This window comes from Polyodon spathula, chromosome 3, assembly GCF_017654505.1.
Source record: "Polyodon spathula isolate WHYD16114869_AA chromosome 3, ASM1765450v1, whole genome shotgun sequence".
Lineage (NCBI taxonomy): Eukaryota > Metazoa > Chordata > Actinopteri > Acipenseriformes > Polyodontidae > Polyodon > Polyodon spathula.
Genome location: NC_054536.1, coordinates 28,538,066 through 28,552,730, shown reverse-complemented (window position 1 = coordinate 28,552,730; position 14,665 = coordinate 28,538,066). Strand labels below are relative to the sequence as shown.

The 14,665-nt window shown below is 37.8% G+C and overlaps 1 protein-coding gene across 1 annotated transcript in view; it reads right to left on the bottom strand.

Annotated features, from left to right (window-relative positions):
- The window catches only part of LOC121312946 (integrin alpha-9-like), a 134,930-nt gene that overhangs the window by 10,520 nt on the left and 109,745 nt on the right, over nt 1–14,665 (bottom strand). Inside the window, exons 21-26 of the mRNA XM_041244931.1 lie at nt 12,372–12,461; nt 7,565–7,673; nt 6,031–6,138; nt 1,504–1,629; nt 1,189–1,308; nt 714–815 (exon numbers count right to left, since the gene is read on the bottom strand). Of these exons, the coding sequence (XP_041100865.1) occupies nt 714–815; nt 1,189–1,308; nt 1,504–1,629; nt 6,031–6,138; nt 7,565–7,673; nt 12,372–12,461 (655 nt within the window). The remainder of the gene's footprint in view (nt 1–713; nt 816–1,188; nt 1,309–1,503; nt 1,630–6,030; nt 6,139–7,564; nt 7,674–12,371; nt 12,462–14,665) is intronic.

The following is a 14,665-nucleotide window of genomic DNA, read 5'->3' as shown; positions in this document are numbered from 1 at the left end:
AGAGGCAAGGTTACACTTGCATACGACGTGGCAGAGCCTGAGTCCCCTAATCGAATGCCCAGTTTAATCCACTGGGGGAACCAGGATCAAACAGGATCAACCCTAGCATCTAAACACAGACAGCCTGGGACCACACGCACATACACACAGTTAACATTAGGATAATTGTGGTCCATTCATCTCTTAAGTGAACCAGTGTTATGAGAGAATTGTTCAAATCCCATCAAATCTTAACACAAGGAAGCCTGCGAGCCAATGGTAGTGAGGCAGATGACTTCCAGAGATAACCAGAACTTGATTGTCTTTTGTATTTTTAGTATACAGGCATCGGTAATTAATGTAAAATTTGCATAAAGTCCCCAAAGATACAGAAAAATGAATATGTAAAAAACTCTTACTGTAAATGTATTTATTTATTTATTTCCAAGGAAAACAATTTAAGTATTCAATTAGAATATAACCACCATATTTTCCATCATGGCTGATATAGAAAACATGAAAACTCACCTCTCTGAAATTATATCATACTGATCCATACTTTATAAATACTTAATGCAGCAAAATGTACAAAACATGGATCTCTTGATCCTACTGAACACATGATACTTTAAAGGGAGAGTCAAACGGGATAGAGCTGTACTTCATCCCACACAACAACAGTGCATAATCTCTATTGGTTAAGCACAGGAAGCCGGCTAGGAAGGCACACTTACAGTGGTATGTTCAGGAAGCCCACTGGAGACCTCCGCCGCCCGGAGACTGGTATCCACCATCACACTGCCCCTCGCCACAAACTGTATTACTGACGAGGTGTCCTGTGAGCGAGACAGAGGGAGTGAATTAAACGGCATGTATTACCCAGGAGCATCATCCCTGGCTGGGGTTGGTATAGAAACCCATGGCAAGGATTTAAAAGTACATTTTACTTACTCTAGGCAGTGCAGAAGCAATAACACCAGCCAACCTTTGTGACATTAACTGCACATATGGAGTTGTGTCTGCAATGCATTTAACATTGTGGTGCAATCCTTCTCCTTGAGCTGCTTTGTGCTGGTCAGGACAAGACTAAACAGCCCTCTTCACCTCAAAGGTTTAGAGAAAAATCATAATATTGGATCAAAAATAATAAAAAAAAACACTGAAGTTATTTACTTATTAAATAAACAAAAAATATGGGTGAGTCCTCACCTTCTTTAGTATCTCTGTATTGAGCAGAATCCTCACATCTATACTTCTCGATTCTTCTTTTGCCAATGGAGACAGGAGGCAGGTGATGATTAGGCAGGGCCTGCCTGGCCTCTCGCAGTCCTGAAAATAATAGAAAAACAAAAAAAATCTTACTTTTTAGGAAAATCAAGGCTCAAGTAAGATTTGGCATCTCAAAAAGTTTCTTAATAGGTGAATTACTTCAAGGGATGCTGGATGGTGTGGACAAATGCAAATTTCTACTGAATCTTTTTATTTTATTTTTTAGTACTGTATCTAACTACTAAACTTGCTTACCATGACTTTCCTGCCTGACTTAGAGAAGAATGCGAAGATGGTATGGAAGATGCTCTCCCGATCCTGGGGGATTGTGCATGGTGTAGGATTTCTGTGGTATGTGCAGTTCCCTCTTTCCTGACCCACCTGAAAAAAACACGGTAATTCCTGCATCAGTTCAGTGTGTAGATAACCTGCAATACCAGAATATAACCAGAACTAAACATTGAAACTCAGCTAAATGAACCATTTAAAAGGGACTTAATAGCTTGTACATTTTCCTTATAATTAATTTCTTACCTGTTCAACATCTAAATTGTGTGTGTTCCGCATAATTGTTTTTGCTAAGACCATCATTTTCCATGCTTAATCATTTTTACAGACTAGTTTGATGGTGCAGATGGAAACATGGTATACTGTAATGTTTGCTTTACCCTCAATGCTTCAAAAATGGTCCAGCATCTCTTCAAACTTGATAATGCTTCAGAACATAATACAAACATCTGCTGCATTACAGTACAGTGCTGTCTTAAGCTGAATTATTAGTTTGTTTTAAAAATATTTGTATAAAAACAATGAGAAATGGCAACAACTATTGCTCTCATAACTGCACACCTCGGGCGTGTGACCACCCAAGGCCTACCAGCCCCAGGTGAGCCATTATGTACTTATTTATCACTTTACTGGCTTGTTTACGTCAAGGTCTTTGTCAAAAGGAAAGGGTTGAAGGAAGTTGCATTCAGTGGGATCCAGAGAGTAAATAACCAGGTTTACTTACAATCCAACTCAGCTTTAAAAAAAAAAGGGGGGGGGGGGGGGGGTGGGGGGGGGGGGGGGGGGGGGGTGGGGGGGGCGGCTGGCAGAAAGTGTCTTTCACAGCAGACTTCTGGAAGAGTAATATGATTCATTATGCCAGTTCTCATACTTGTGTTTTGAGTGCTGGTCTCTGGAGTGCACTTGCTTTTTTCCCTTTCTGCCTCCACCTTTCCAGTGGCTTATTTCATGGTCCCTTTGGGTGGAAACTCAGGAATTTCAGGATAATTACTCAAGCCTCTCCTTTGTTTGTTTTTGTATATAGACAATTACTATATATCTGTATTTTCATGTTTTTATTGCCAGGCTTAACTACAGGTCATGTGAATATCCTTTTTTAAATTTATTTTTCCTTACTGATAAAAGACCTCCTCTGCATGCTAGCAGTGTCATGCTTGAAGACTAAGACCCCCCGCCCCGGGGCTGTAGCCAGGCCCCCAAAGTAAAGAGTATCATAATTTAAAATATCTGCAGGGGAAAAGGTATATATATATATATATATATATATATATATATATAGAGAGAGAGAGAGAGAGAGAGAGAGAGAGAGAGAGAGAGAGAGAGAGAGAGAGAGAGAGAGAGAGAGAGAGAACCTTTTTTTGCATGTCCACTAAAGGTTTAAATTATTTAAAAAGTATATACTGTATTGTGACAGAAATATGAGTTCTGGTGATAAGTCTTCCTCCCGACCTGTGAGGGTGCTAAAGAACGAGAGGAGAAGTATCTGGAAGGGTTGGCCTGACAGTTCGTTTCCGGGCCCGGGAAGTGGGTCAGCCTGGAAAGAAGCGAGACTCTGTTGTTAGACCGTATTGACTTGAAAGGTGAACGAGAGGCAGCTGCAGTAATAAGGCAGCTGCAACCGTTTACCTAGATATCATGCGGGATTACATATAGGGGCCAGGGTAACGCTGATTTTTTCCTTCATTTGGGTTTACGCTAGGAGAGAAGGACTGAGAGAGGAGCTCTCAGAAAATAAGAGAAATAAGTGTTAAGTGTTATTTCTGTCTGTCTGTAATTGTCTGTCTTTGTCGCACCACTGGACAGTTAAAGCACACCTCTGGAGCTGTCGCCACAAAAGCACTATTCGGAGCACCACTGCACAGAGCACCTGCACGTTTGGATTCACCCAGGACTGGTAACCGTGCCTTTGTTTTCTGTTCAGGACTGTGTTGTGTTATTCACGCTCCCCGTGCTTTACACATTGTTGTGTACTGCCGGGGATTTATTATTTGATGGCTGCCAGACCTAGAAACGGCACAATAAACACTTATTCACTAAATTACCATTGACTGCCTGTTACTCCTGCATCGCATCACCGCTACACCTGTTCCCCTTACCAGCCGCTTTGCCACATGTATATATATATATATATATATATATATATATATATATATATATATATATATATATATATATATATATATATATATATATATCATGTGAAATGTGAATAGACAATGTAAACCAACTGGATGAGTTTAATCTAAGCTGGGTTAAAGTAGGGCTTCTCAAACCCCCTATGTCTGTTGGTTTTCATTCCAACCATTCTCAATTACTTAACTATACCCTTAATTGAACTAATAATTTGCTTAATTAGACATTTTATACTTGTTTTCAGTTGCAGTTCAAATTACTGATCAAATGCTATAGCTAACTTGAAATATGCAACTGTTCAAGAGCTGAAAAGAAGTAAAAAGGTCTAATTTAGCACCAGCGACCCCTGTGGCTGATAGGTCGCCTGTGGGTCTGCAGTGGAGCCATTCAGATCTGTGTTGTCCTCTGGCACTATAGGTCTGGTGGCTTCGCTGTGGATCCGCAGTGTAAAAAAATGACGGACTGGCAGGAGCACGTTTCGGAAGACGTGCGTTTCCGCCTCCATTTCCATGAGGTTGCAGCGGTGAACCGGGATAAAAATAATAATTGGGCATTCCAAATTGGAGAGAAAACCGGGGTAAAAACCATTGGCGATTAAATTTATATTAAAAAAAATAAATAATTGCAGGATAGTTTTCAGAAATGGGCTCACAGTAGATGCATGCGTAGTGCTTCTTAAATGGCTTACTCTTGAGACATAATCCCATAAAAATTACGCTCTCCTATTCCTTGGGTTAGTCCTTACAAGGTACAACAGAGCAGAAGCTCTGGCCAGAGAATTGGAATAAACAAAGAGAACGAAAGTGTACGGACTGAATAAAAGAAAAGGCTGCCTGTGCCTGGCAATCCTATTCAAGTGGTGAGGGAATAGGAGACCGTCAGTTAATCTTGTGCCTTGCAGATTTGCGGAGGTGGTGAGACCCTGCTTACAGTGTTTTTTTTTTCTTCTTCTGTTTTGATTTCACCTTTGACTATGGATTATGTATTATTATTGCTGGTAGCATCACTGAGGGCCTCCCAGATTGCCATTGCTGGCACCCTGTTACCAGCACCTGTAAATAATAAAGTCTGTGCGGCGTCTCAAAGACACTTTCTGACTCTCGTATTATCAGTGAACCAACCACCCTCTCACACTATCCTTTTCATGATACGTGCAGTCATTCAGAGTGGTTGCTATTGCGGTTATTCAAATATTATGTGTTATTTTTAACATTAGTCAGTGCTTAGATGTTATTTGGCCTGAGTTTACATGCAGCTCTTTAATTCCAGTTGCCCGCCATAGACATATGTAACCACCAGCCAAAGAGCAACATCTAATGACACAAACTGGATCAAGATTCCAGTTGAATTGCAGTAGGTGTTCAATAGACGGTGGTATTACTTTAAATACACTTTGGTTTATCTACATGGCTGGCAACAAGAAGAGCAACTTCTGAACTCAGATCAATGAACCTTACCACAAACTATAAACTAGTCATACTACTACTAATAATAAAACAGTATTCATTAAAAATTCGGAGGTAAAACATAGTCAAGTCACATAGACAAATGTTAGTTTGCAGTAGTTAAGGGAAACACTTAACTTCCAGGGGTTGTGGAGGCTCTAGTTTCATATAAATTAAGCAGAGGAATGCTTAAACCACATTAGAATTTGAGTTCAGACCTCTGCCTACCAATAGTTAAATTGAAACCACAAATGCTGATCCAAAGCATTTCAATTCCTTTAATGAGTTACATGAATTGCCAAAACACACAACAGATAAGTGTTTATCTTCTGAGGAAAGGACATCCTTTCTGCACTGGGCATCAATGCCCCCTTGTTTTATAACTTCTGTCTCCCTTTCCTGAAATATTTGCATGTGCACTTTTTCAATAGGACAGGAGACTATCCTGGAGGATATAGACAGAATGTAGACAGACAAACAGACACAGACATAAATGTTTGTTTTGCCCAGACTGACTACCCACAGGGCACATGTTGGCATATTATTTACATGGACAGAATCTCTTGAATACTTGAGTTCTTTAATTGTATACTGAACTACATTTGTGTAGGATATATGTTTACTGTGAGATACAATAGTAAAATCATAGTACATTTTAGTAAATTATAGAAAAAAACAACACCAAACTAAATCACAGGCAAGTATGGTAATGCACAGAAAAGTCTGGTAAACCATAATATTTACATAACTGCAACAGGAGCCACTCAGAGTTACTGTAAACATCATGAAAAGGGGACAGTCATATATACACAGTACAGTATAAGCATGGTACACTGCAGAATTACTGGGCAAAATTAAAACAGATAACTTGTAGAAGGGATCTTTAATTGGAACATGGTAAATAAATAACACGTACCACTGTCTCTTGAACATGCAGCATCTCTGCTCCACTGCTTCCAAGTCGATTCGGAAGCATAATGTGTACTGTTGAGCCGGGCAAACGGCTTGGCCCTCTGTTAATAACCTGGAGAGAAAAAGGCCTATTATTGCTGGTACAGAAAATTAGATCACAGAAACCACACATTATTGGCACTAAACACATTGAGGCTCACGAAGGGAAATGTCTGGAAACATTTTCTGAGCAATTAACGCTAACATCCTGGTTAGGAGATACATTCAAATGCATTTCATGAGGGTCCTAAGAGCATTCAGTGATCTGTATGTCTGTATGGTCCAAACCAGTTCAGCTGTTATAAATGTACTCACTCACACATCCATCAAAACCTCAATGCACAATGTAAAAGATAATATTAAAATTGTTTACGCTAACCAAAAGATATAAAGAGGTTCCCTCCATGTCTGGATCATGGGTCGTATTTATAAAGCAAAAGCACATTGGTAAATGCATAACTACAGCATAAAACACTAAGAAAAGAAACTTATATGACAAATTGTTTTTTCATATCTCAATGTCTTCCACAGTACTAAACCCCTTACAAGCAAGTCTGAAAATAACCATTGTATTACCATTATAACCAACGCACCATACCATTACCAGTATTGTATTGGAACACAGTGGTGCTATATTACGTCTAATTCAGATATGATGCAAGTTTCATTTGGTGCTGTTGTATTACTGCATGGCTATAATTACATGTTTAGCTGCATAATTTAGGTTGGATTAGTGCTATTGTTTAGTTATATATCAATGGCGATATTGTTTTATTGGGGATTGTGGCAAAGTGCACGCCCCTGTGTGTATTTTCTGTATATGTTGTGTGTTAATGTTGGTGTATAGTCATTGGTACACGGGATATAAACGGGTCTGTGTAACACGAGTGTATAAAATGTATATTTGTATTTAGGCACGAGGATTGCACAGCACTTCACGTGCAAAGTAATAATATGTGAGCACGGGGAATTGCAATTTATTAATAAACGTGCAGTTGTACCGCAAATCCAATTGAATGATTGATTAGCAGTCGAGTCTTGGTACAGCTGCATAAAAGCAGCATGTTTTCACTCACTCGGGGTTGTGTGTTCAGTGAGTGGAGAAAGGGATTGGAGACGGAGGTAATAGTAATAATTGTAATAATAATCATAATCGTTAAAATATCTGCTCACCGTGTTTGTCTGAGTAGTCCGTTTTGTTTGTCTATTTATTTTGGCGAAAGTGCCGTGTCCTGTGTTTTTGTTTGTGGCAACCTTTTTATTTTCTGTCTGTCTAGTTATTTATTAAATGCTGAGCGAAACCATTCACTCAGCTCCACCAAACTCCACCTCTCTCTTGTTGTTTATTTCCTGGCTCTGGTGGACGCCACCCACTCCGGCCATCTTTGTGACAGGGATACATGGGAGTAGAATCAGAAGAATAATATGCTAATCATATCTGTGCAAGAACAGACCCATCATGAGAAATGTGGACTTCAGAATACCAGAAGCACTTTTACCTGGAAGGTGTAATTGACAGGCTGGAAGAAACACTGCATGTCATCCATCTGAACAAATCTGTCAGCATCAACTGAGTCTCCATACACAAAGGAGTTAGGGGACACCACCCTGAGAAAGACAGGAAATGTTAGTACATATACCCCCATTGCGTGTTTTACAGTTAAGGGAGGAAAAATAATTGTCCTGCGAACCTCTGGACAACAAACAACTGACCTGATGTTTAGAGTTCTGCAAAGTATAACATAATTAAAATGCTCCTTTAAGGGTATAAAGTTCTTTCTTATTAGCACTGTTTAAAAAAGAAAAGGAAGTGATTGTGCTCCTGTTTGTAGTCAAATAGTTTCAAATAATCCTCAACTCCTGAACCGACTGGATCGATTGTTTTACTAGGAGACTCTTATTTCTGCAGCGTCCGAGGGTTACGTTTATGGGATAGATTTCACTTCCTTTCAGGAAAATAGCATTGCCTTACTAAAACAGGACAACTTGAATAATACACTGTAGCACCAGCTTAATCACAAAAGTTAAAATAGGACTTGAATGTGCAACAAAGTACTTCAGGAAGGTTTTTTTTCAAAAAACGTCATCTTAGAAAAAAGAATCAGGATTCTTCAAGATCTGTTTGCGGTGGCTGTAGCAGTCTTCCCTACCACCCAGATAAAAGGATATCAACAGAAATATGGCAACTCTGTACAGTTTGGAACATTTCTAAATGGAAAAGCTACTTGGCAAACTAAAACCTGTCTCTCGCTCTTGCACTTTCATGGGTAATGGTAATGAATCAGTGACCTTCCCCTCTCTAGGAAGCTTACCCGCATTGACTCAGAGCTTGGATGCTATAAACTGTTAAGGGCAGACCTCAAACACACTCAACACCCGTGGCTTTGTTCAGAATGCCAGTGTTTATCCATCACTGCAAAAACTGGCCTCTAGTATACTTTATCTACATTTTCCTAATATTCTGTGTTATACCTGCTTAATATCCTATTATGTGTGTGCTGCATGAGTCTCTCAATAAATAATTATTTGCTATGCTTACTGACTGTTCTAGCAACAAAGAGTTCCAACAAGATTCCTCAGGTCTGGGGAAGTAAGGCTTCACCTATTGGCTTCAGTGCACAGTGTATCAGCCTTAAGGATTCTTTTCAGAAGCAGTGTTAGTATGGCAAAAAATTATTTAAGCAGAAACAATAGATAATCATATATAACCCCTATACCATAATATTAAAAAGTTATACAGTGAACTGATAGATTATTTAAAATGTCTAGCTTAGCATGCCTGAAGAATTAAACTGTTGATGTAGAGAGAAAGGCAGAAACATCCTATTGTTGTATGACATCACAAACCCATTGTCATGACATCCTGAGGCCATTGACATCTCCAGGAAATGTGGACAGAAATGTTGTTTGTACAGTACTGTATTCCTTCGAATTTAAGACGCCCTCGAATTTAAGATGCAGTCCAAATTTATCACCCTCAATTTGAGAAAAAAATTAAACATCAAATAAATATGCATTTACAAAGATACAACCTCAATTACATGTTATATCTTACAAAACTGACCTGAAACTGTTGAGCTCTTTTACTGTGTGTGCACTGTAGTAAGATGATGTCTCTGTTGAACATACACCGCTCGCTCGTTTATGGCATCATGCATCCTGGCAAGCATGACATAACACTCCACTACATCAAGCAACAAGTAACCCAACAACCACAACAGTCAGAATGGTATGAACAATACCAACATAACATAAAATAGGCACAGGGAGAATTCTTACAACTGTTTTTCTCCCAATTTGTGAACTGTGGTATTGCTTGGCATGTCGAAAAATACGGGGGTCTGATCAGCATTTCCAATCTGTCCAAGCTGGTACTGTTTTTTAGAAACACTGAAATTGGAAAAGCTTCTTTTTACATTCCTCAGGAAGCTAATGACTCTTCTTTGAAAATGGCTGCCTGTATGTCATGGATGTGACATGGATTTGTCTTTTCTGAGCAGTAAGTCACGTTGCTGCTTGCGTATTCGGGCAGTGACATCTTTGTTTGTCTTTTCTCGGCAGTTAGTCACGTTGCGGTTTGTAACCCGGGTAGTCAGCATCACTATCCTGTACTCGAATTTAAGACGCAGGCTATTTTTGAGAAACAATAAATGGTTAAAAAGTAGATCTTAAATTCAAAGGAATACAGTAGTTGCAATAAACTTACAGTAACTAATATGCTTGATTTGAAAACAGCATTCACTTCATAAACCTCTCCTGCCAAACCAAACCTGGACTAACACTATCTCATTTGCCTCTTACCAAAGCTTAGCTGCATTTTATACTTGCCTAAAGCATATTCATTATGGGGCTCCACTGTATTCAAAAAAGATTACTGGGTGGGATTTAATGAAATATTCATTTGAATATAAATAAAAGGAATAAGATGTTGATACTGGCTTGTAATATCTTAAATGTTGCCAGTAAATTTCACAAAGCACTAAGCTATTATTTCTGAAAAGACAACATGATTTGTCCCATACATTTTTTTCTGGCACTGTGCTATACAGGCTAATGCATTTAACCATTTGACATGTATCTCCATCACGACTACTTTGCATTTTGCTCAAAATATTGCAATTAAATGACATGATTACTGGCTTAACAGTGTTTGAGCTAAATAACTGACACAAATGCAGCCAAGATTTATCTTACTGTTTTTGCTGTTAAAAAGCAAGTATAAAAACTGCATTAAATAGTCCTGTGCAGAGGTCAGACTGTAGAATTGTCTGGCCACTTAAATGGATTGCTTGCAATGAACTACATAATATATATATATATATATATATATATATATATATATATATATATATATATATATATATATATATATATATATATATATATATAAATAAAAGAATTGAAAAACATTGAATCGACAACAGAACTGGCAGAAGGCGCAGGTATCGCTGTCCATCAAATCAACAGTCCAGGGGCTCCCGAGTGGCACAGTGAAGGTCTCCAGTTTGAGTCCAGGCTATTCTATTACCGACCGTAGACGGAAGCTCCCAGGGGGCAGCGCACAGCTGGCAGAGCACTGCCCGGGGTGAGGGCTTAGGTCTCCTCAGCTCACCGCGCACCAGCGACCCCTGTAGTCTGGCCGGGTGCCTGCGGGCCTGCCCTGACGCTGCAGCTCTGAGGTGGCTGCATGGTGAGTCTGCAGTGTGAAAAAAAAAGTGGTCGGCTGACGACACACACTTCAGAGGACAGCGTGTGTTTGTCTTCGCCGCTCCTGAGTCAGCACGGGGGTGGTAGCGGTGAGCTGTGCCTAAAAATAATTGGATATGCCAAATTGGGAGAAAATAATAAAATAATTGGCGATTACTAAATAAATAAATAAATCAGCAGTCCAAAGCACCTTTGACCACTGTTCTATTGTCCAATTTCTGTTTTCTTGTGCATATTTTAGTATTTTAGTATTGTTCCCCTTTCTTAACAAAGGTATTCTTACTGCAAAACATCCTTTAAGTCCTGATTTCAAGATTAACCTTAGTAATGTTGATTTGATGGACAATGACACCTGTGCCTTCTGCCAGTTCTGTTGTCAATTCAACAATCGTCTTCTTTCTATTCCTTAAGGATATTATATCTTCAAGTATTGCTCATCCTTGTTAGACAGCTTTTTGGGACTTCCAGTCCTGGGTTTGTCAATTACAGATGATGTTTCTCTGTACTTGTTAATTATGCTTCAGATACCACACCTTGAAAATCGAGTGATGCAAGATATTTCACTCTTTATGCAAGTCAAGGTTGTTATAATAGTAAAAAAAAAAAACACTAATGGAGGCTTTGAGTAAACTGTTGATGCTCATAATGCATCAGAGTAGAAAAATGCAACATGTCTATATATTTGGGAAAATATACTAATATGCTATGGTGTATTGTATAGGGCAGCTCTCTTTAAATAATAAAAAAATAAATAGGCATAAAAGTAAACATTCAAGTAATCCATACTTTATATGGTGAGAAAACTAAATCAATACATTTTTTGAGAAAATAAAATTAAGTTTTAATGTTACATAACAAGCAAAAAACACATCCTAGTCCCTAAATGAACCTTCTGAGTAAGTTGTTACTTGTTTTGTAACATTAAAACATACATTTGTTTACAGCCAAGTGTTTTTTCACAATTTTTTGCAGGGTTCTGATTCAAGAGTTTATAAAAATAGTTGCAAAACATGTGACTGAACTTTTTTTTTTTTTTTTATGAATACAACACTATGTGTCCCCGAAGGAGTTTATTTAACAGTAAAAACATCAAACACGAAGTCAGACACGTATCTAAAGAATTTTGTATTGGAAAGAACTTTGATCTCCATCCCAAGGTATTAGATGCAGTTTATAACCAGAATCCTATGGGGATCCTGCACAATTCTTGTCAAAGTTAAAAAAAGACCATTTGTGCACAATGAAGTATGAGTGCATTGGAAAAAATTCAGGATTTCAATGTTGGAGTCAGAAACAGACAGGGAATGCATTTTCTAACTCTGGAGTCAGCCTGAGTCTTTTTTTTCTTCTGGATTTCCATTCCACAAATTAAAAATGGAAATCCAGAAAAAAAGCTTAGTGATGTCAGGTCTTCAGGCATCACAAGTGAAAAAGAAAATGAAATAAACAAAAAATAAAATCTAAATTGGAAGAGCGTGTCAATGGGAAAAGGCTAAACAACATTTGTAAAGAATTGAAATTTGGGAGCTCAATATGAGTAGCTACCTCTTTCATAGTCAGCATGTATGTAAAGAAATGAACAGACCGTGCTCCACATACCCTGTGATTGTTGTGTCAACTTCATGGATCAGAGGGACAGACAGGTGAAGGGTGTTGTCTAATAATGCGTCCTCATGTTCTGGGTTGGCACTAGAAGCAGTAAATAGATAAATGAATAAACACACAAATATTACATAATTAAATACAAACAAAAATGAGGTTTATGTTTTTGTCTTCTGTATGGTATATTGATTCCCTGCTGGATCAATTGTAAGCAGCAACATTTTTGGGTTGATATGTAAATCTCCAGTGTCTATGGCAAAAGTTACAAGCACAAAGGTAATCTCATTTGACCCTAGTGTACAGCTGTAGCCAAACATTGTCCACCACCCTATAGAATTAATTCATTTTGCTTCATAAAGTTAAATGAAACCTGCTGAATAATGTTACTTTAACATATTAAATTACATACTGCATTGTAGTTTTCCATATACTTAATGAAAAACTGACAAATTGACAAATGTGACATTTTCGAAATCTGACATGAAATACTGTACTGTACTATTATGGCTTCCAGTAGACTTTTGCAATATCATTTTGTAGTTTATTTGACTGCACGATGTTAAATAAAAGATTTCAATTATGTTCATACAGCTTTTTAAATGATTCTCAACCCAAAGATTCTAGGTGATGCAAAATTTCTGGCCATAGCTGCAGGTTTAAATTGAGCATTTGGGGGCATGTAAGCCACCTTTCTAAAATGTTGCAACCTCATAGCTCCAGATGATGATGGTATAGCACATGGGAGCAGACAGAAAGGACTGCACCAATGTAGGGGCGTCAAATCTTTTTCATCACATTTAAAGCTTCCAAAAAAACAAGCAAAGAATACAACCTCTTTCCAAAAGTGTTTCCCAAAAATTTTAGGAAGCAAATATCCTATTTCTCCAGATGGGAAGTTTAACTTGAAAAGGTCAAGTAGTCTAAGTAGAGCAACGATGCTTTGTCCAATGGGACTCTTTTAAACTTCAGATTCACTCTCTCTAAAGCCAGCGGATGGTTTTAAAGGTTTAAAAGAAGGACAATATGTACATATACATAGATTTAACACCAGGCTTTAGAAGCAATACATATTTGTTATGTTTAGGTGGTAAAGGGACCTGGGGCCGTATTCTTGAACATTTTGCTGTTAGAATTATTTTTATAAAAAAACACATCAGTACAAAAGCAATTTCAAATATCTGTTCATGACAAGAATATTGGCACCTTTACATTAAAGAGTAAGTAGCTGGGTTCCAAAAAATATAATGTTACATGTCCCCACGTGTTTCTACAACTGTTGAATGTACCTGTAATTTCTCTTTTCATAGTTAACATCCTGACAACTTTTTACACTTATAACTTTAAAGTCTGTTTCAAAGCTCTCTTCACTTCTCTTGCACTGGGGTTTGAGATCTGTCCTCTAACTCAGTGGTTCCCAACCCTGGTCCTGGGGACCCCTGTGTCTGCTGGTTTTCATTCCAACTGAGCTCTCAATTACTTAACTAGACACTTAATTGAACTGATAATTTGCTTAATTATCAGTGTTCTATTCCATACCACATCAGGGATCGTTACTGTTGTGTTACTTGTTTGACAATGTGGGCAATAATCCTTACACTATCAATGCACTAGAGCAGAAATTTTTAAAAGAGCTTTGAAGCAGACTTTATAAAGTACTAAATGGCTTGGTATTGGATTATGTAAGAGAGATTCTGTCCCCATACAAACCTCTGTGCTCTTTAAGGTCGGCTAACGCTGGCCTTTTGTGCCTCCCAAAGGTCAAATTGAAAAGTAGAGGACAAAGTGCATTTAGTTATAATGCTCCCAGATTGTGGAACTCATTGACATTTTCTTTAGTGATGCTGCTCTAGTCAATATTTTTTAAGTCAAGAGTAAAGACATCTTTAGTTTAGGCTTTTTAACCCGACTTACAAATATAATTGTTTTTATGTATTTTATTTGCTTATTTTTGTAATTTTGTGTTTTATCATTCTTATTCATTTCCTGTTTTCTTCAATTGTTTTTTTTTATTGTTATTATTTAATTTGTTGTCTTCTTCTTCTTCTTCTTCTTCTTCTTCTTCTTCTTCTTCTTCTTCTTCTTCTTCTTCTTCTTCTTCTTCACTATTTCTTGACAGTGCATACATCTTACTGTTTTAACTGGCATGTACTTAGAATGAAAGGTGCTGGGTAAGTACAATTAATGGAAATAAATTCTTAAGAAAAAAAAACAACAGGATGATATTTAAGATCTTCCTAAGATCCTTCTTAAGTGCAATTCTCCAAATTTTCTTACAGGAAGAACTTCTTAAA